Below are 20907 nucleotides of genomic sequence, written 5' to 3' on the forward strand. Positions count from 1 at the left end.
AAATTTTGGGTTAAGTATGCATTTCTGAGTTTCTAAATTTTCTGTGTCATCTGCTGGCTTTTGCATGTTATCTGACTTCCACAAAACTCCCCCAAATTACCATCTAAATTCTTCTGCCAACCCACAATATGTCAAAACCACAATGGGGAAAGTCATGATGTGGAAGAGATAATGATATACAAACAGTGAGTTCTGTTTTGGACCTGATGAATTTAACAAGTAGTTTGAAAAGTGTGGAAGTCAGTAGAAAGACTGGGTAGTCTCTGCTACCACTGAAGGTAGATTTGAGAAACATCAGCTTAGCTGAAATCTGTTGGAATGGATGAAATGATCAAGCAAAGTGGGGTATTGATGATGAGATCCAGGATAGAACCCAGAGGACAGATAATTAGACAACATGACCTGGAGGAGAATCCAGTAAATCAAATAAGAGAAGGAGTGGTCAGACAGCAGGAGAGCCCAGAGAGAAAAGAGTATCAAGAAGGACAGGATGGTCAACAGTGTCAAAGGCTGCCAAGAGGTCAAGGAGAATGAGGATGAGAAAAGGCCAGGAGCCCACTGGGGCTGTCTCAGAATGGGAGATTTATCTTCTCCCTGGAAAGGAGTGGAACTAGCACACACACACAAAACAAGATTTCACACTTCAAGAAAGTACTGGGAGACACACACGCCTTTGACCTAAGATAGTTCAGATACTACAGAAAATGAATTTACTGGCCACCAGCAGCTAATTCCAATTCTACAACCACACACAACACGTAGTAATAAATCATCAGATTTGGTCCCGTCCCAAACCTAAGGCTACCCTGGAATGTCAACTATTCAAGCACTCCCTTGTTTTCTACCCAGGGAGCCCCCAAGGTCAAGACATTGTAAGAACTTTCCCAACTTCCCCCCCCTTATTAAGAGTTTCAGGGCAGATGAAATCTTAGAGGAATTAGACTGCTTGTGTCAGAGGGCAGACAATTCTCTGATGGACTGGCGAGTTCTCTGAAGAGCCAAAACAAAAGAAACCCTCTTGATAGAAAATTTTCAGCACTGGAAGGTTTGTATTTTTAGAAGTGGTTCGTTGATTAGGGAAGCTGATCAATGCATTTTATCTCCTCTATTCTATTAGATTTATGTCTTCCTAGTCACAGTTTAGTAAGTGCTTACTGGCTATCTACTATGTGTGAGGGAAAAAAACAACAACAAGGTACCTTTCTTCAAGAATCTTAAGGAAGGAGGAATAGAAAGTGATTTTTGTAACCAAGGAATAATGTTTGAAATTGACAAAAAAGAAAAAAAAGAATGTTAAAAAAAAGAAAAGACTATTGGAGAAAATTAAAAAAAAAAAAGAATCTTAAAATCCATCATCCAGTACCCATGAATAGCATATTCCTATGAGCCTGTCGTAAAGGTTAAGAGCTCTCTGGCCGTTGGATGTCTATGATGCACCTAATTTCCATGCTGGCCAAGGAAATACAAATCTGATGTTCACCAGCCTGCTCTTTGACACACGGTAGGATGGGGGATTCACAGATTTCCCTCGGCTTTTTGAACTATATGAAAATAGCTTTTATAAACTACTTCAAGAGATGAGACAGACACTGTAAGGAACTCCAGGAGGAATAAGCTAGCTCTGGTGAGAAGTATTCAGAGTTCCTGCTAACAGCAGCACGCTTTATGGAAAACGGTGGGCTTGAGTGCTTAGCCCAGATGAAGCACATGGAAAAAACCTGTTACATGTCATTGGTGATAGTTGAAAGATCATGGAGAATGGAAAAAATACTGCAAGAAAGAGGCAAAATGTCTTTTTTCAACAACAACAAAAAAGAGAAAAGAATCTGCCAACAATGAGCCAATAAGGTTTTCTATTTTCCTGAAAAAATCCTAGAACAAAATGTTAAATAGAAGGGTTAATCTCCATCTTGAAAGGGATGGATTTATCACAAAGAACCAGCATGGTTTCCAGAAGAATAAATCATGCCAGACTGGTTAGTCATGTCCTTTTTAAAAAATTTTACCTTCCACCTTATAATCAATTCTGTATATTGGTTCCAATACAGAAGAGCAGTAAGGCCTAGGCAATGGGGATGAAATGACTTGTCCAGGGTCACACAGCAAGTAATTTGAACCCAGGACCTCTTGGCTCTCAATCTATGGAGTCACCTAGTTGCTCCCAGTTATGTCTTTTTTTTTTTTTTTGCAGTTGCAAAACTGTTTGGAGGCAGGGGAGTGGAGTGGACAGAAGCTGGTCTCAGAGTCCAGGAGACCTGGATTTCAAGTGCTGCCTCTGACACACCCAAGCCTATGCTAGTCACTTCACCCCTCAATGCTCCAGGCAATTTTTAAAGATTTATTAGAAGATACTGGGAGTGGTAGAGCAAGTTCCCCTATAGAAGTAACCTCCACAAATGAATTCACACATCTGGTTAAAACACGCACAAACACACCCTCAAATTGGTGCCTCAAGTCACTTCTTTACAGAGATTTTAGCAAAGTATTGAATGTATTAATGCCTATATGACACACATCAAAAATTGCCAATATCAAACTTCTGCTAAAAGACAAATATATCCTTACAACCTAAACCAGAGAAGACAAAAATAAAGAGAACTATAGACCCATTCATTTTCAAATCACAGTTTTCAGAGAGCATAATTATTTTTTAATTATATTTAATAATTTAAAAAAATTTCCCATGGTTATATGATTCATGTTGTCTCCCTCTTCTCTTCCCTCCCCCATCCCAGAGTTGACAAAAAGTTCCACTGGGTTATACATGTATTATCACTCAGAATCTATTTCCCTATTATTCATTTTTGTAAGAGTAATCCTATAAGACCAAAATCCCAAATCATATACTCAAATAAATAAGTGATAAATCATTATTTCTTCTGGATTTCTACTCCCACAGTTCTTTCTCTGGATGTAGATAGCATTCTTTCTCATAAGTCCCTCAGGATTGTCCTGGATCAGTGCATTGCTATTAGTAGCAAAGTCTATCACATTTGATTGTCCCATGATGTTTCAGTCACTGTGTACAGTGTTCTCCTGGGTCTGCTCATTTCACTCCACATCCAGTTCATGGCGGTCTTTCCAGTTCTTATATATAAAATCCATTGATTCATCATTCCTTATAGCATAATAGTATTCCATCACTTCATATACCATAATTTATTCAGCCATTCCCCAATCGAATGGCATCCCCTCATTTTCCATTTTTTTGCTACCAGAAAGAGTGTGGCTATAAATACTTTCATACAAGCAGGTCCATCCCCATTTTTTAAAATCTCTCTGGGATTCAGACTTAATAGTGGTATTACTAGATCAAAAGGTATGCATTCTTTTAAAGCCCTTTGGGCATAATTCCAAATTGCCTTCCAGAATAGTTGGATCCATTCACAACTCTACCAGCAATACATTAGTGTCCCAATTTTGCCACATGCCCTCCAACATTTATTATTTTCCTTTACTATTGGCCAATCTACTAGGTGTGAGGTGGTACTCAGAATTATTTTGATTTGCATTTCTCTAATCAGGGGGATTTAGAACATTTTTTCATATGATTATTGATAATTTTGATTTCTTCATCTGAAAACTGCCTATTCATATCCCTTGATCATTTGTCAGTTGGGGAATGGCTTGGTTTCTTATAAATTTTGACTTAGTTCTTTATATTTTTGAGAAATTAGACCTTTAGCAGAGAAATTTGTTATAAAAAATTTTCCCCAGTTTCTTGCTTCCTTTCTAATTTTGATTGCATTGGTTTTGTTTGTACAAAAAATTTTTAATTTAATATAATCAAAATTATTCATTTTACATTTTGTAGTGTCCTCTAGCTTTTGCTTGGTCTTAAATTCTTTCCTTCCCATAAATGTGACAGGTAAACGATTCCTTGTTCACCTAATTTACTTATATAATGTCACCCATTTTGAACTTATTTTGTATAAAATGTGAGATATCAATTTAAACCTAATTTTTGCCATACTCTTTTCTAATTTTCTTAGCAGTTTTTTGTCAAATAGTGATTTCTTATTCCCAAACTGGGATCTTGGGTTTATCAAACACTAGCTTACTGAAGTCATTAATCCACCCTTCTATCTCTTAACCAGTACCATATTGTTTTGATGATCCCTGCTTTATAGTACAGTTTGAGATCTGGTCCTGCTAGGGCACCATTCTTCACATTTTTTATCATTAGTTCCCTTGATATTCTTGACCTTTTGTTCTTCCAGATGAACTTTGCTATAATGTTTTCTAATTCTAAATTTTTTTAAAAAATATTCATAACTGTGCTCTTTGTGGTGGCAAAAAAATTGGAAAATGAGGGGATGCCCTTCAATTGGAGAATGGCTGAACAAATTGTGGTATATGTTGGTGATGGAATACTATTGTGCTCAAAGGAATAATGAACTGGAGGAATTCCATGGGGACTGGAACAACCTCCAGGAAGTGATGCAGAGTGAAAGGAGCAGAACCAGGAGAACATTGTACACAGAGACTGATACACTGTGGTATCATCGAACGTAATGGACTTCTCCATTAGTGGTAATGCATTGATCTTGAACAACCCGGAGGGATACAGGAGAAAAAAAACACTATCCACATTCAGAGGAAAAACTGTGCAAGTGAAAACACCAAAGAAAAACAACTGCTCAATGACATGGGTCAAAGGGATATGATTGGGGATGGAGACTCTAAATGAACATCCTAGTGCAAATACCAACAACATGGAAATGGGTTCTGATGAAGGACACATGCAATACCCAGTGGAATTGCGCATTGGCTATGGGAGGGGAGGAGAAGGGGAGGGAGGAATAGAAAATTATTTTTGTAACCAAGGAATAATGTTTGACCAAATTAAAAAAAAATAAAATAAAAATAAAATAGAAAAAAAATTTTGGTAGTTTGAAAGGTATGGCATTGAATAAGTAAATTAGTTTAGGTAGGATTGTCATTTTTAGTATATTAGCTCATCCTACCCATGAGCAATTAATGTTTTTTCCAATTGTTTAGATCTAGTTTTGTTTGTACAAAAAGTAGTTTGTGGTTGTGTTCATATAATTCCTGTGTTTGTCTTGGCAGATAGATTCCCAAATATTTTATATTGTCTAGAGTGATTTTAAATGGAGTTTATCTTTCTAACTCTTGCTGCTGAATTTTGTTGAAAATATACAGAAATGTTGATGGCTTTAGATTTATTTTGTACTCTGCAACTTTGCTAAAGTTTTTTATTATTTCCAATAGCTTTTTAGTTGATTTTCTAGGATTCTCTAAGTATACCATCATATCATCTACAAAGAAATTAGTTTCTTCTTTAAAAAATTTGAATGCTATACCATTTGGTGCATATATGTTGAGTAAATATTTCTTCCTTATTTATAGTGCCTTTTATCAAGATGAAATTTCCTTCCTTATCTCTTTTATCAGATCTATTTTTGCTTTATCTTTGCCTGAGACCATGATTGTTGCTCCTGCCTTCTTTGACTCAGTTGAAGCCCAAAAGATTCTGCTCCAGCCTCTTACCTTTACCCTGTGTATTTCTTTCTGCCTCAAATGTGTTTCTTGTAAACAATATATGGTAGGATTCTGTTTTAAATCTATTCTGCTATCTGCTTCTGCTTTAAGGGTGAGTTCATCCCATTTATATTCACAGTTATGATTACCGTCTGTGTATTCCCTCCCACTTTGATTTCCTCTTTTAATTCTGACCTTTCTATTTTCACTCTTTCCCTCCCCTCCAGTAATTTGCTTTTAATCTGTACCCTCCCTTCCCCTTGTCTTATATTACTCCCCTTCCCACCACACCTCCCTTCTTAATCCCCTCCTACTTCTCTATAATCTTTTGATTAACCCCCAAAGCCTCTCCCTCCCTTATATTATCCCTTCTCCACCACTCCATTCCTTATTCCCCTTTAAAATTTTTTATTTTAATAACAAATTTCCATGTAAAATTTCCAAAGTTATATGATCCATATTGTCTCTCTCCCTTCTTCCCTCTGCCACTCCTGAAGCTGACAATTCAATCTGAGTTATACATGACCCAAAATATTTTTTCATATAGCCTAATTATTTCTTCAATTACCTCTTGACCTATTTTCTAGGTCAATTTAAAATTTTTGTTGTTTTTAAATTTATTCTTATTTATTTCATTTTTGGTTGATTTTAAAAAATCTTTTGGGTTTATCCTATTTCTTAGTGTCTCATGGAGTCATTGATTTCTGTTTGCTGTTTTAATTTTCAGGGATTCTATTTCCTTAGAAAGGTTATGCATTAAAGCTCCTTACTCATCTCTTCTAATTCTTCTTCAGGAGTATGAATTTCTTTAAAAAAATAACATTTAATTAATAACTTTGTTTTTTTACATCATTAAATGCTCTAGTATCCTCTTCTCAGAAAACCATTTCATATAGCAAATTAGAAGATGTGCAATATGCCACACCTCTAAACCTCCTACCTCTGCAAAGGGGTGGATTTTCATAGCTCATCTTTGGAACCATCCTTATTCTTTAAAAATTTGCCACATTTAATTTTGATAGGTTTTTGTTGTTTTTTTTTCTATGAAAAAGATTGTAGGATATACATACACGCATGACAAACTCATATATGTGTATATATACGTATATTGTGTGTATATATGTATGTATGTGTTATATAAATTATCTTGACAATTATCTTGATGTGCTTGAGCTGCCCTACCATGCTTATGACGAAGATGTGTAAGGTTGACTCTACCTACCTGGGAATCCTCCACAGCACTTTGATGATACTGCTCTTGGGACTCAGAGTGACTTGGAGAAGTCGATAATCCTTGAGAGAAAGCCTGTGAATAAACCAAGCTTTAGTAACCATGGAAATCTGGGTTGGGATACTTAGCCAACTTTAGGTTTCCCATTCTGCTGAGCAGACTATCTCGGTTGACCTTGGCCCTTCACTATGGGACACCTGGCCCTAAGACTCAGTGGGTCATTGTATTGGTCTTATCTTGCTGTCTTTTGCCAACTAAATATGCCAGAGTCTGTTCCTCCTTGTACCTGGGAATTCACCAACTGCCCTTCCTCTTCCCCTTCCTGGGAACCCTCTGCCCAAACCACCACAGATCCCTCCCTCAAGTAGCCTCCTCCAGCCCCTTCTCCCACCTCCCTTCTCTAGAAAATTATTCAAGCTGCTCCTTTCAACTGAGCTTCTTGGCAATAAGTTGATCAGCTCCACAAAAGCATGCATGTCCTTGTTTAATAAAGATTGTCTTGAGTTTAATAGCATTGTATCTCTTGGTTATCTTCCTGTTCTGGGAGAGTGCAATGGAGATCTTCAGGTGTCTGTTTTTCCCCCTTGGGGGAAAAGAGAAATCCAAGTTCTATAGAGTTTGTGCCTTGCTATTTAGTGTATGTGTGTATATATGCACACACATTTGTATGTAGAATATGTGTGTATGTGACTATATAGAGAATATGCATCATATATCTGTTTTGTAGGCACTTTATTTTGTATTAGTTTGTGAAAGCCCCAGCTTCTCTTTATCAGACTCGTTGTTTCTTAGAGCACAATAATATTCCATTACATTCATATACCACAATTGGTTTAGCCATTCCTCAGCTCAATGATCATCCACTTTCTTTCCAATCTTTGCTGTCACAAAAGTGCTGCTCTCCATATTTCCTGCCCGTTGGGACTCCCTCCTTATCGAAGGCTTCCTTGGAGCCCACGAGTGGGATCTCTAGGTCAAAGGGCATGGCTATTTAATCACATGATTTGCATGATTTGAAATTGCTTTTCCCAGAGACCCATTTCATGTAACCGATGAAAGCCTGTGCAGTGCGCCACCCCAATACGCCCCCCACCTCGCCAGGGTTGGGGGGACATTCCAGCTCACGCCAATTGGACTGACTTACAGAAGAGTTCTTGTTCCATTTTTTAAAAATGTCTCATTTCATTTCTTCTAGGTCCTTGTGGAGTGAATATAGGAATTATGGAATGTCCATTTTCCCCCTTTGAGTGTGTTTTCAATGATTATGGAGTTGAATTGACAATCACCTTTTATACGTGTATTCGTCTCTCCAGCATTAGTTCCTACACTGGGACTTGGAGTTGGGGCAAGAATTCACCTACTGCTGCCCTTTGGGGTGAGCGCTTGGCCCGGCTTGGTCCAGACCTCTGGTTCTCTCTGATCTCAGAGCTCCGGAGCTGGGGATGTCTGGGTCCGAGCGCGGCAGTGGGCATTACCCACTGACCACTGCTTACCTCTTCTTCTCCAGAGAAGCTTCCAGCCCTTCCTGGGCCTTTCTGAGCACTGTGGGCTGTTCTCAGGAGAGCTTCTGACCCAGGGCCTTGGAGGCCACACAATGCCTGACTGGCTGCACCGCCACGAGCCTGAGCTTCTGGACGACTTTTTAGGCCGTTCTCAGGTGGAAACTGTGGCTGTAGTTTCATATGTGGTGCAAACTTGAAAGCTTTGCTAGAGTAGATATAGAGACGCTGGGCAGCCTGCCTCCTTCATCGACTAGACCTAGCTCCCTAACGAATACTGAAGAGTTTCAAATAAGATCCCAGCCAAATATATACGTATATGGGGGACAGCTGGGTGACTCAGTGGATTGAGAGCCAGGTCCAGAGATGGGAGGTCCTGGGTGTAAATCTGGCCTCAGATACATCCTGGCTGGGTGGCCCTGGGCAAGTCACTTGACCAGCATTACTACTCTTCTGCCTTGGAACCAATGCACAGTATTGATTCTAAGACAGAAGGTGAGGGTTAAAAAAAATACATATGTGTATATAGCATATATAAATATATAACAACATATGCATATTCTCTTATATATATAATGTACAGCATATATAAATGTATTTCAATATAGCAAAAAAATTCACTATGGCCAAATTGGATGTATAAAATGGAAGGATGTTCAACATGAGAAAAAAAAATGAACTCAAGTAATCATATTAAAAATAATAATGTCTCAGGGGCAGCTAGGTAGCTCTGGATTGAGAGTCAGGCCTAGATTGACTCTAAGACAGAAGGTAAGGGTTAATAAATAAAGAAATAATAAAAAAATAAATGAATGAATGAATAAGCAAATAAATAAATAAATAAATAAATAAATAAGCAAATAAATAAATAAATAAATAAATAAATAAATAAATAAATGGATGAATAAGTAAATAAAAATGTCTCAGACCACATGAATATATTAACAGATTTTTTTAAAAGTCTCTGACAAAGTTTGATACTCAAAACTAAATCCAAAAGATAGCATTATTTATGATAGGGAAAGGAAAATTCATTTGGAGAAATAACAAGTCTTGAATATCAAGGGAAATAATGCAAAAGAGTAAGAATTAAGGGGCAATAGATATAAAAATATCAGATTATATTGGAAAGCAGACTTTGTTACAAGTTGACTGAAAAATAGAAAAGTAGATCTATGAAACAGACCAATAATAGCCAGCATTTACTACTGAATTTTAAGATTTGTAAAGGACCTTACAAATATGATCCCAGTTTATCCTGGGAATTAGATGCTATTAGCCCCCATTTCCAGATGAGGAAACTGAGGCAAAAAAAAAGGTTAAATGACTTGTCCTGGGTCACACATCTAGTAAGTTTCTGAGGCCAGAATTGAACGTAGGCCTTCCTGAGTCCCTGCCCATCTTTCCATCCATTGTGTCACCTAGCAACCTATGATGAGAAAGACTTGAATAGGAAGAATCCAAAACAATTAAACTCAACTCATGGTAAGCTCAAAAATTATAAATTACTTGAGGGAAGAGCTTCCTATTTGACATTAATTATGGAAAAAAAATGAGAAATCAGGCCTAAGAATTTTAAGATCTTCAATGACATGTAAAACCCAGTGGAATTGCTCCTTGGCTATGGGGCGGAGGGAATGGGAAGGGGAGGGAAGAACAGCAGTCATGTAATGATGGAAAAATATTTATAATTAATTAATTAAATGAAAATTTTCAAATCATAAAAAAATTATTTTAAGATCTGGAGTCAGAGAGGGGAGAATTATAAATAAGCATTGTAGTATGACTGCCAAAAATGGCTAGTGCAATTTGATGTGCATCTGGAGGTATATCCTCAAAGAATAAGGAGGTGATGGTCCTGCCCTATACTCTGTCCTTATCAGATAACACATCTCCAGTCTTGTGCTGAGATCCTGAATCTCCATTTTGGGAAAGACATTCAAGATCATCCAGAGGAGAGAAACTGGAATGGTAAAAGACTTGGAGTCCATGACTAGTGATGTTCAGCTGAACGAACCTAGGAATGTCTAACCTAGACCACAGATGATTCAGGGGGTTTGAGAGCTGTTTTTAAATGCTGTTACATGGAAAGAAGGATTCAATTTGTTCTGAACGAAGAATAACAAGTGAAAATAGCAAAGGGCTAAATAGACACTTTGATGTCAGGGAAAACTTGCTAATGATTGGAATTATCCAAAATTGGAATGAGTTGCCTTGAGAGGAGGTGGGTTTCCCTGCATTGTAGTCCCTCAAGTAAAAGCTTATAAGGAGTATCATAAAGAGAATGTTTAGGCATTTGGATTGGTTTGGGCTCAATGGCTAGTTCAGTCCCTTCTAGCTTAATTGTTACGATTCGGTGACCCAGCACTGGAGAACACACCTACACTGTATCTGAGAGGAGAGAGGCTAAGGAGGGTTGCTTAGACAGGCAGAAGAATACCAGGAAGGAGCAAAGCCAGAGAATTCAAGGGAGGAGATAGCAGTCATGAGCAGAGTAGACATGCAGGAGTTTTGAGTCCAAGTCACTAAAATTTATGGGTCACAGAGAGCACTTTCAAGATCTTTACTATCATAAAAAACAATTGAGCTTAGCCCCTGGCTAGCAAGAAAAATTAATTCCAATGAGAATTTACCAATGTTGGCTCCTTCCCCAGATGTGTACTCCTTGTACTTCCCTACCCTGAAGGAATTCCACATTGCTTTATGGTGGTTGTCCCACCTGCACGTCCTGCCATATGCTGCATGTACTCACCCACCCCCACAAAAATGGCCAGATATGTCCATAAAGGAGAATATTTGAGAAGAGCGGGTGATCAATAGTGTCAAATTCTGCAAAAAAAAAAAAAGCTGCAAAGGTATAATCATCAGAATAATTGTATGATTTGATCATTGGAACAGATAAGGCATATCACATACAGAAGCAACTGGGCACAGTAGCCCAGTGTTTGAAAGACTCAAAGATTCCAGCTATGGGAGCAAGCATTCATTGTTGGGAAAACTGGAAAGAAGTCTGGCAGAAAAATCAAAATCTCACACCATAGACCAGGATAAACTCAAAATGGACCCATAATTTAGATATGAAGGGTGATATCATAACCAAATTAGCAGAGCATGGAAAAAAGTGCCTGTCAAATCTATGGATAGGAGAAGGGTTCAGGACCAAACGAAAGATAGAAAAGTTCATAAGAAATAAAATGTATAATTATGAAAATATAAAATTTAAAAAGTTTTTGCACAAATAAAACCAATGTAGCCAAAATTAGGGGGGAAGTATGAAAATGGAAAAAAAAATCTTTTCAGCAGGTTTTTCAGAGAAAAGTCTCATTTCCAAAATATATTAGAAACTGAGCCAAATTTATAAGAATAATAGCCACTCTCCAATTCATAAACAGTCATGGGACATGAATGGTTTTTAGAGGAAAAAACAAGGCAACCAATGGCTATAGTAAAAACTGCTCTAAATAACTAACACTTAGAGAAATGCACATTTTAAAAGCTCTAAAGATATAAGATTGGTTAAGATTACTTAAAAGGAAAATGGCAAATGCAGGGATTTAGGAAAATAGGTTAACTAATATACTGTTGGTAAAACTGTGAATTAGTTCAACTATTCTGAAAAACCAATTTGTAATTATGCCCCAAAAGCTATTAAACTTTGTATACCCATTGATCCAGCAATACTGTTACTACATCTCTATCCCAAAGAGATCAAAGAAAGAGGAAAAGTACCCATATGTACAAAAATATTTACACCAGCTTTTTTATGGTAGCAGAGAGTTAGAAACTGAAGAGATACCTATTAACTGGGGAATGGCTAAACAAGTTATGCTACGTGAATGTTATGGAACACTACAGAGGCATAAAAAATTATAAATGGGATGATTTCAGAAAAACTTGGGAAAACTTATATGAATAGATACAAAATGAAGTGAGCAGAACCAAAAGAGCACTTTATGAATGACAGCAATATTGTAAAGCTAATCAGCTGAGAAAGATTTAGTAATACTTATCATCCCAATAACCCAACATGTTTCCAAAGAACTCATGATGTATTACTATCCGGCTACAGTTAAAAAACTCATGGGCTCAGAGTACTGATTGAAACATTCCTTTTTTCAGAATATGGTTAATGTTGAAATTTGTTTTGCATAACTGAAATAGGTATCATATTTCTTTCCTTCTCAGTGGGTAGGAGGGGGGAGAGAGAGAGAGAGAGAGAGAGAGAGAGAGAGAGAGAGAAAGAGAGAGAGAAATTGAAATTGAAAATAAAATATTTTTTTTAATTCTGCAAAAAAGACCTAGGAAGGTTGAGGTGTAAGAAAAGATTATTGCTATTGAAATAAGAGCAGTTTCAATAGGGTGATGGATACCTTCTGCATTGCTGCATAACTATAGCAATGTATAACAATAAAGAAAGGAAAGTCTCTTACTATCTTTTGGTCTACTTTGGATATTGATGAGCAGTTAGAATATCTCATGCTTTTCAGGTTCCTGACGATATTAGCCCACTTGGAATGTCTTTCAGAGATGTTCTCATGATCACCGATATTCCAGGCAAGATAGGATCGACTTGCTCCTTGTAGATCCAGAATTTGAGGGTTAGGGTACCTAAAAACAAAACAAAACAAAACAAAAAAAAGCAAAGGGGTCAGCTCTGGAAGGGAAAAGACTTTGGAAATGGTCACCAGGCAACAAAAACTTAGAGTCTTCTGTATTTCTTTTGTTACACACACAAAAGTTCACTTTTTACCAATAAGTTTAGAAAAATGAACAATGGAATGAATATCCCAGTTGTTGATGAGGCTTCTTCTTCCAGACAATTAGAAATAAGTGGAGATGTTGAGTCCAAAGAGAGTCACTGAGTCTAAAGGGAGCCAGAAGCACCCAGATCTTGCCTCATAGGTAAGTGATTGATAGAGGAAGCTTCCCTAATGCTACTTATAGTCTCATCTCCCTCAGATCTATCCTACATCTATAGCATTTATGGTTCTCTTCCTTCATAGACTTTAAACAGTTTCTAGCTGTGTGACTGGTCAAGTTGCCAATCCTTTCTAGGTTTGTTTTCTCATCTGTAAAATGAAAAGGTTGGGCTAGACAGCCTCCAAGGTTCTTCCCAGTTTGACATCTATGATCCAATGAACTGCCTCAGCTTCAGCTCCAACCTCAGGAACAATCTCTAGCCAAAGATCCTCTGGCTCTTTTCTCAGGGTTCCACAGCCCTAGGAACTCCCCCAGGAAAGGGGCTATCTCTAAAAAAGGGCTGGCTTCATGGGGCTATCTCTAAGAGCCCTTTCATCTCTGAATAGCCTATGATCCTAGGACTTCAGTTTTCCCTCCTTCAAACTCTAAGCCCTGAGGAGATAGAGTCAGCCATGCAGGACAAGAAGACCTCAGAGTATAAGAGCTGTTGGGCTTTTTCACTGGAAACCCAAGAGTGCTTCTCATGGAAAGTTTGGTTTGGCTTTCACCTGCTAATCCCATACTAAAAGGTGCCCTGTTGTACCAGACAAGGAGAGTGGGTGTAGATCAATTGAAAGAGGGTTAAGTTGCTCATTGGCTACAGGAGGGGGTAGGAGGAGGGGAAGAATAAGAATCATGTAACCATTGAAAAATATTCTAAATTAATTAATTAATCAAAAATTTTCAAAAAAGAAAAAAAGCAAGAAGGGCAAAATGGACAGTCACTCCAGGTGCTCCAAGTTTTAGGAGTGCTATTCCAAAGTGCATCATGAAAAACTGTTCTTTGATGTAGAAAGTTCCTTGAGTTGTCCTGTTCCAGAGCCCCTCTTGCTCTTTATTCACGATGCACTTTGGAATAGCAAGGTATGAAACAAGAATTTCCTCTCTTTACTCCAACTCCTTACCCAGAGTTTGAGTTCCAAGAGTCTTGGGATTGTGGGCAACAATTTATGACAGCTCTACGTGCCTTCTTAAGAGCTAGATCCCACAATTCTGCTTCTGTTCTGCCATTCTTATTCCTGTCTTTCATAGATTTTACCTCTCCTTCTGTTTCCACCCCAATTCTCACTCTTCTCTCTTTCCAGATGGACACATGGAAAGGATGACTTCTGGTCCCCAACTCTTGAACTCGTTTGTTGTATGCATTTTAATATTTTCAAAAATGGATTATCACCATTAGTACCTTAAGAAAAATAAATGGAGAAAAGTCTAATAATTGGCACACTACACAGGGGGGAAATGATGTAGAATTGGACAGAACACTGGACTTGGAATTAAAAAAACCTCGATTCAAATTCTCCCTTATTTACTAGTTGGGAAATTCTGGGCAAGTTAACCTCTCTGGAACGTCAGTTTCCTCATCTATAAAACAGGGGCTTGGAATCAATGACCTCTAAGCAGGGGATCTAAAGGATTTAAAATTTTTTTGTCTTTTATTTTTATATGCCTAGTTGCCAACCCAATGCCTAGCACATAAGTAGGCACTTGATAAATGAATGCGAAATATTGTTGGATTGAATTATTCACTTTTGTGCCCTTTTAGTATCAAACTACTAGTAGAAGTGGTACCACCACCACTGGTGGTGGAAGGAGAAGGAAGTGGTTTTGCTAGTGGCAAGAGGAGGAGGAGTAATTAATAATTTGTGTATACTACACTGAGACTTGTAAAGCATGAACTTCACATACATTATCTCTTTGGATGGGAGGTAGGATAGCAGAATGAGAAAGGCACATGCTTTGGAGACAGATATCCTGCATTCAAATCCTGCCTCTGAAAATTTCTTCCTGTGTCACATTGGACAAGCCACATAGCTTCTGTGGACCTCAGCTTCCTCATCTATGAATTGAGAGCATTGGACTAGATATCTGCTATGATCCCAACTCTGTTGATCAACTCTGAGATCCTGTGATCTCTTTAATAATTCTATGAAGTAGGGACTACAGGTACTTCTTAATCCCCATAAGGTGAAGCGACGCATTTATGATCAATTAATGGATGTAAGAGACAAAATTCAACCATCTAGATCTCTCCTGACTTTCCTGGTGACTCAATAAATGTTCATTGCATGAATATGTGAACTAATGGCTATTGTGGGGGGAAAAAAGAACTTGCAAAGCTGGAGGGAGAAAAACATTGGATTTTTAAAACAAAACTGAATCCTTCCTGGGTGCCACCCACTGAACAAACTTTTATTCGAATCATGTAGAGTTTCAATGTTCATTTCTGCCCTTGGCTCACTCACCCTTACCTAGTCCCAAACCTGGAGACGTTTCCATTTTCATTCACGCCTGGCTTTTGAGACAAGGAACAGAAAGTATTTAATTGGGACAAAAAATGAATGTAAAAGCAAAGAAAAAATATTAGTCTCAAATGAGTCCAGTATTATTCCTGTTCGGAGTAATTTGGGCCTCACAGGTCTCCAAATGCACAACTCGCAGTCTCTTGCTGCTGGGTGCATTCCTGGATGATCTCGGAGGTGAAGACTTCAGTGAAGGACCAGTCTGTGTCTACCAATGCCTGCTTCACCACCATCATTCTGGTACCCATTCTCACTATGGCCTGTCTGTCTCCTGATGGCTCCCTGCCTTGTTTACTTCAGGTGCTACTCACGATGACCACCATATCTATGCCTACTGGAACAAATCCTCTGGCCATTCCACTGGAAAGAGAGTGAAAACATCCTTGCTTGGCCCTGGCCTGAGATTTTTTCCCCCCTAGCCATATCATTGAAAGCAAACTTCCCTGTCCCCCTCCCCAAATGCCTGTGCACCAAATTTCTTTTGCTAGTATTAGGTAAGAGAGGAGAGAGGGCACTGAGTACTGCCAGCTCCAATAGAAACCCACATTTAAGAGTCAACACTAGACTTCAATCAGTACAGTGACCAATCCATATTCTAGCAAACTAAGGGTCAAACATATAACCCACCTCCTGTCAGTGAGGAAAGGAGTTCAAGATGCAGAAACATAGTTTTGGACATGGTTAAGGTGAAGATTTCTTTCTGCTTAACCAAGTATATATATATATATATATATATATATATATATATATATATTCTCTCTCTCTCTCTCTCTCTCTCTCTCTCTCTCTCTCTCTCTCTCTCTCTCCCCCTCCCTCCCTTCCTTCCTTTCTCTCTCCTTTCCTCCCCAACCTCCCTCCCCTTCTCCCTTCCTCCTTCCCTTCCTTGCTTTACCTTTCTCTCTTTTTCCTCTTTCTTTCTCGCTCTTTTTTCTTTCCTTCTTTTCTTTTTCCTTCCTTCCTTCCTTTCTTTTCCTTCCTTCCTTCCTTTCTTTTCCTTCCTTCCTTCCTTTCTTTTCCTTCCTTCCTTCCTTTTCCTTCCTTCCTTCCTTCCTCCCTTCCTTCCTCCCTCCCTTCCTCCCTTTCTTTTTCTCCCTTCCTCCCTTCCTCCCTTCCTCCCTTCCTCCCTTTCTTTCTTTCTTTCTTTCTTTCTTTCTTTCTTTCTTTCTTTCTTTCTTTCTTTCTTTCTTTCTTTCTTTCTTTCTTTCTTTCTTTCTTTCTTTCTTTCTTTCTTTCTTTCTTTCTTTCTTTCTTTCTTTCTTTCTTTCTTTCTTTCTCACTTTACAGGAACCAATCATAGTCTTTCAATTTGCCTAGCACTGCCTAGGGGGAGGGGGGGAATGGCCTCTAGAGTTGTCACCCACTCCAGCAAGTGACTTGTAAACTCTCATACTTAGTGACCTGTAAAGTACTAAGTAGGAGTACTTAAGTTTTTGACTGATTAACTTAAATGTTGCCGATTGATAGACAAAGAGAGTTTGATTCACTCCTCACATAAAGTTCTACCTATGCTGCAAAGTTACAGTAAGAAGGTTCCAAGAGTCTTGCAGGAGTTATTGCTGTCCCTCCATAGCCCTTATTCACTAGTTACTACTTAAAAATATGTCTTAAACTCCTTTAAAAACAAAAACAAACAAATCTGATAGATGGAGCAAAGATGGAGTAGTACATAGATTCCAGACAGATTCTCCCAACATTCCTCTCCAAACAATTTTAAAATAATGCCTCAAATTGAATTCTAAAGCAACACAGCCAATGAAAATCAGAGACATTTTTCCAACCTAAGAAAAGTTAGTATGTCTGAAGTAGAGGTAGGGGACACTAGGATGGAGGCTGGCCTAGAGCACACAAAGCAATACCAGTTGTGGGCCTTGAAGTCAGCCACAGCAGCAGCTGCAACTTTAGGAACTCTTAGCACAAAGAGGGTAAGGAGATTGTACAACAGGTCAGAAAGAGTTTATAGGAACCCTTGCACTAGTACTTGTGGTTTCAAGGGAGTAGAGGCTGTCCCTGGGTAAAGACTAAGCACAGTAAAAGGAATAATAAAGTGGAGGAATTCCATGGAGACTGGAACAACCTCCAGGAAGTGATGCAGAGCGAGAGGAGCAGAACCAGGAGAACATTGTACACAGAGACTAATACACTGTGGTATAATCGAATGTAATGGACTTCTCCATTAGTGGCGGTGTAATGTCCCAGAACAACTTGCAGGGATCCAGGAGAAAAAAACACCATTCATAAGCAAAGGATAAACTATGGGAGTGGAAACACCGAGAAAAAGCAACTGCCTGAATACAGAGGTTGAGGGGACATGACAGAGGATAGACTCTAAATGAACACTCTAGTGCAAATACTATCAACAAAGCAATGGGTTCAAATCAAGAAAACATCTAATGCCCAGTGGACTTACGCGTCGGCTATGGGGGGTGGGGGGGAGGAAAAGAAAATGATCTATGTCTTTAACGAATAATGCTTGGAAATGATCAAATAAAATATATTTTAAAAAAAGAAAAGAAAAGAAAAGAAAATAAAGATAAAAAATTTAAAAAAAGACTAAGCACAGGTCAGGAGAATAATGACCAGATCTGTCCCTTGATAACATTAAATTAGAAGCAATGAAAATATGTAGATCCTCAAAACTAGTTGTGTAGCTTTAAAAAGCCTGAATCTTAGGACAGTCTTCCTACACTATTAGTTGAATAGTCTAACATAAAATTTAAAAACAAGAAATAAGTGGGGGGAAATGAGGAAAACTCATCTCCAACAAAGATCTTGACCATAAAAGCTATGGTAACAGGGAAGATGAAGACACAAACTCAGAAGCAGGCAATGAAAATAACCATAAGTAAAACCTCAAAGAAAGCTGTAGATTGGATACAACCAACAAGAATTCCTGGAGAAGGAGAACATTGTGCACAGAGACTGAGACACTATGGTTCAACCAAACTTAATGGACTTCTCTACTAGCAGCAATGCAATGATCCAGGATATTTCTGAAGGACTCATGAGAAAGAACACTATCCACATTCAGAGGAAAATCTGTGGGAGTAGAAATATGGAAGAAAAACAACTGCTTGATCACAAGTGTCAATGGGGATATGAATGGGGTTATAAACCCTAAATGATCACCCTAGTGCAAATATCAATAATATGGAAATAGGTCTTAACCAAAAACATCTGTAAAACCCAGTGGAATTGTGCATTGGATATGCGAGGGGGTTAGAGGGAGGGGAGGGAAAGAACATGATTTTTGTAATCCTGGAAAAATGCTCTAAATTAATCAATTAAGTAAAATTTTAAAAAAATTCCTGGAGAGTGAAAGAACAAAAAATAATTTAAAAATAAAAAGTAGTAGAAGAAAAATTGAAAAAAGACATGAGCAGCACAAGAAAATTATGAAAAGATAATTAGTATCTTGCTAAAAGAGGCAATAATAATGATGATGAAGAAAATGACACCTTATAAACAGAATTGGCCAAATGGTTAAAGATCATTTTTGAAGAAAATAATTCCTAAAAAATTAGAATTGGTAACTGGAAGATAATGACTCTACAAGACATCATAAAACAATAAAAACAAAATCAAAGGAATGGAAAAAAATAGAAGAAAATGTGAAATTGTGGAAAAACAATTTACCTTGAAAAGTTTGAGGAGAAAGAATTTAAGAATTATTGGATTGACATCTAGGATCCAAGATGGCAAAATAATAAATGTTGTGAGATCTCCCAAATTCACCTCAAACAACTATTTTAAAAAGCAACCTTAAAACAAATTGTAGAAAAACAGAACCTGTAAAAGATTAAGGAAAACAGTTTTCCTGCTGAAGGACAACATAGAAGTTCAGCAGGAAAGCTCCCTCATCTAAGATGGAGCAAAATCCAGCTATTGGCTGTTCCTGCAGGCTACAGATGTGATAAGCATTTAAAGTAGCCAGATCACCCTTGCAAGGCATCCAGGCCACTATCATGCTCCAATCCAAAGCAGCAGATCCCCAAGGCAGCCAGACCCCCACCCTCCCATATACCAGAATAGATGCCAGCACAAGAATCTTGGGACAGTACCCCTTTTACCCCAGGTAGAGAGCAAAACTTTAGCATTTAGGGAAAGATCTTGAAATAAGCTGGAAAAATGAGCAAAAGGCAAAGAAAAAAACCTAACCATAGAATGTTACTATGGTGACAGGAAAGATCAAAACACAACCTCAGAAAAGGACAGCAATGCCAAAACATGTGAAAACTCAAAGGAAAATGTGAAATGGTGTCAGGACCAAAAAAGAACTCCTAGAGCAGCTCAAAAAAGATCTAAGAAATCAAATTAGAGAAGTAAAAAAATTGGAAAAAGAAATGAAATACAAGAGAATTATGAAAAAATCAATGAAGCAAAATGAAGCCAAAAAATAAACAAATAAACTGGAGAAAACTTCCTAAAAAACTGGAATTGATCAAGTGGAAAAGGAGGCACAGGAGTGCTCAGGAGATTGAGAGTCAGGGCTGGAGACAAGAGGTTCTGAGTTAAAATCTTTCCTTAGATATTTCTTATCTGTGTGACCCTGAGCAAGTCACTTAATCCCCATTGCCTACCCTTTACCATTCTTCTGCCTTGAAACCAATACACAGTATTGGTTCTAAGATAAAAAGTAAGGCTTTTAAAAGAAAGAGAGTATAAAACCTATGACCTTAATTTGATATAAACAGATATAATATCTAACCATTATTAATTGGGGGTGGGGGGAAGTAAAAGTTGAAAATGTTGAATGTGACTTGTCTCAGAAAGCTTGCTTCCCAAAAGTAAGTGGAGAGATGAAATAACCTGTCAAAGAAGCTAATTATATTTATTTAGGTGACTGCTTGACATAAAGAATATTTAGGTTTGAATCTTAGCTCATATACCCATTAACTATGTGAGTTTGGAGCAAGTCATAATATCATAAGTTCCATTAACATTGTTAAGAACCTTAGAAATCCTCTAGTCTGCTGCTATTCCTCATATATAAATGAAAAATTGAGGCTTAGAAAGGTTTATAGGATACAACACTGTAAGAGACTTTAAGGATTATTTTATATGCTCACTTTTCAGGTGAGGAAACTGATGTCCTTCCAGGTTGTTCAAGGTAACACAGAATAGACAAGAGCCAAGCTATGACTCAAAACCAAGGTTCTCTCCCTATGTCCAGTGTTATTTTTTTTCACCCTTGCTTCTTTTTTATGATTCAAAAACTTTTATTTAATTAATTAATTTAGAATATTTTTTCCATGGTTACAAGATTCATGTTCCTTCCTTCCTCCGTTCCCCCCAACCATAACCAACAAGCAATTCCACTGGGTTTTACATGTATCATTGATCAAGACTTATTTCCATATTATTAATATTTGCACTAGGTTGATCATTTAGAGTCTACATCACCAATCATATCCCCATC

The 20907-nt window shown here is 37.8% G+C and overlaps 1 protein-coding gene across 1 annotated transcript in view; it reads right to left on the reverse strand.

The window, feature by feature from the left end:
* SPMIP2 (sperm microtubule inner protein 2) overlaps positions 1–20907 on the reverse strand; it is a 179478-nt gene that overhangs the window by 12371 nt on the left and 146200 nt on the right. Inside the window, exons 4-5 of the mRNA XM_007496174.3 lie at positions 12663–12840; positions 6725–6808 (exon numbers count right to left, since the gene is read on the reverse strand). Of these exons, the coding sequence (XP_007496236.1) occupies positions 6725–6808; positions 12663–12840 (262 nt within the window). The remainder of the gene's footprint in view (positions 1–6724; positions 6809–12662; positions 12841–20907) is intronic.

This window comes from Monodelphis domestica, chromosome 6, assembly GCF_027887165.1.
Source record: "Monodelphis domestica isolate mMonDom1 chromosome 6, mMonDom1.pri, whole genome shotgun sequence".
Taxonomy (NCBI): Eukaryota; Metazoa; Chordata; class Mammalia; order Didelphimorphia; family Didelphidae; genus Monodelphis; species Monodelphis domestica.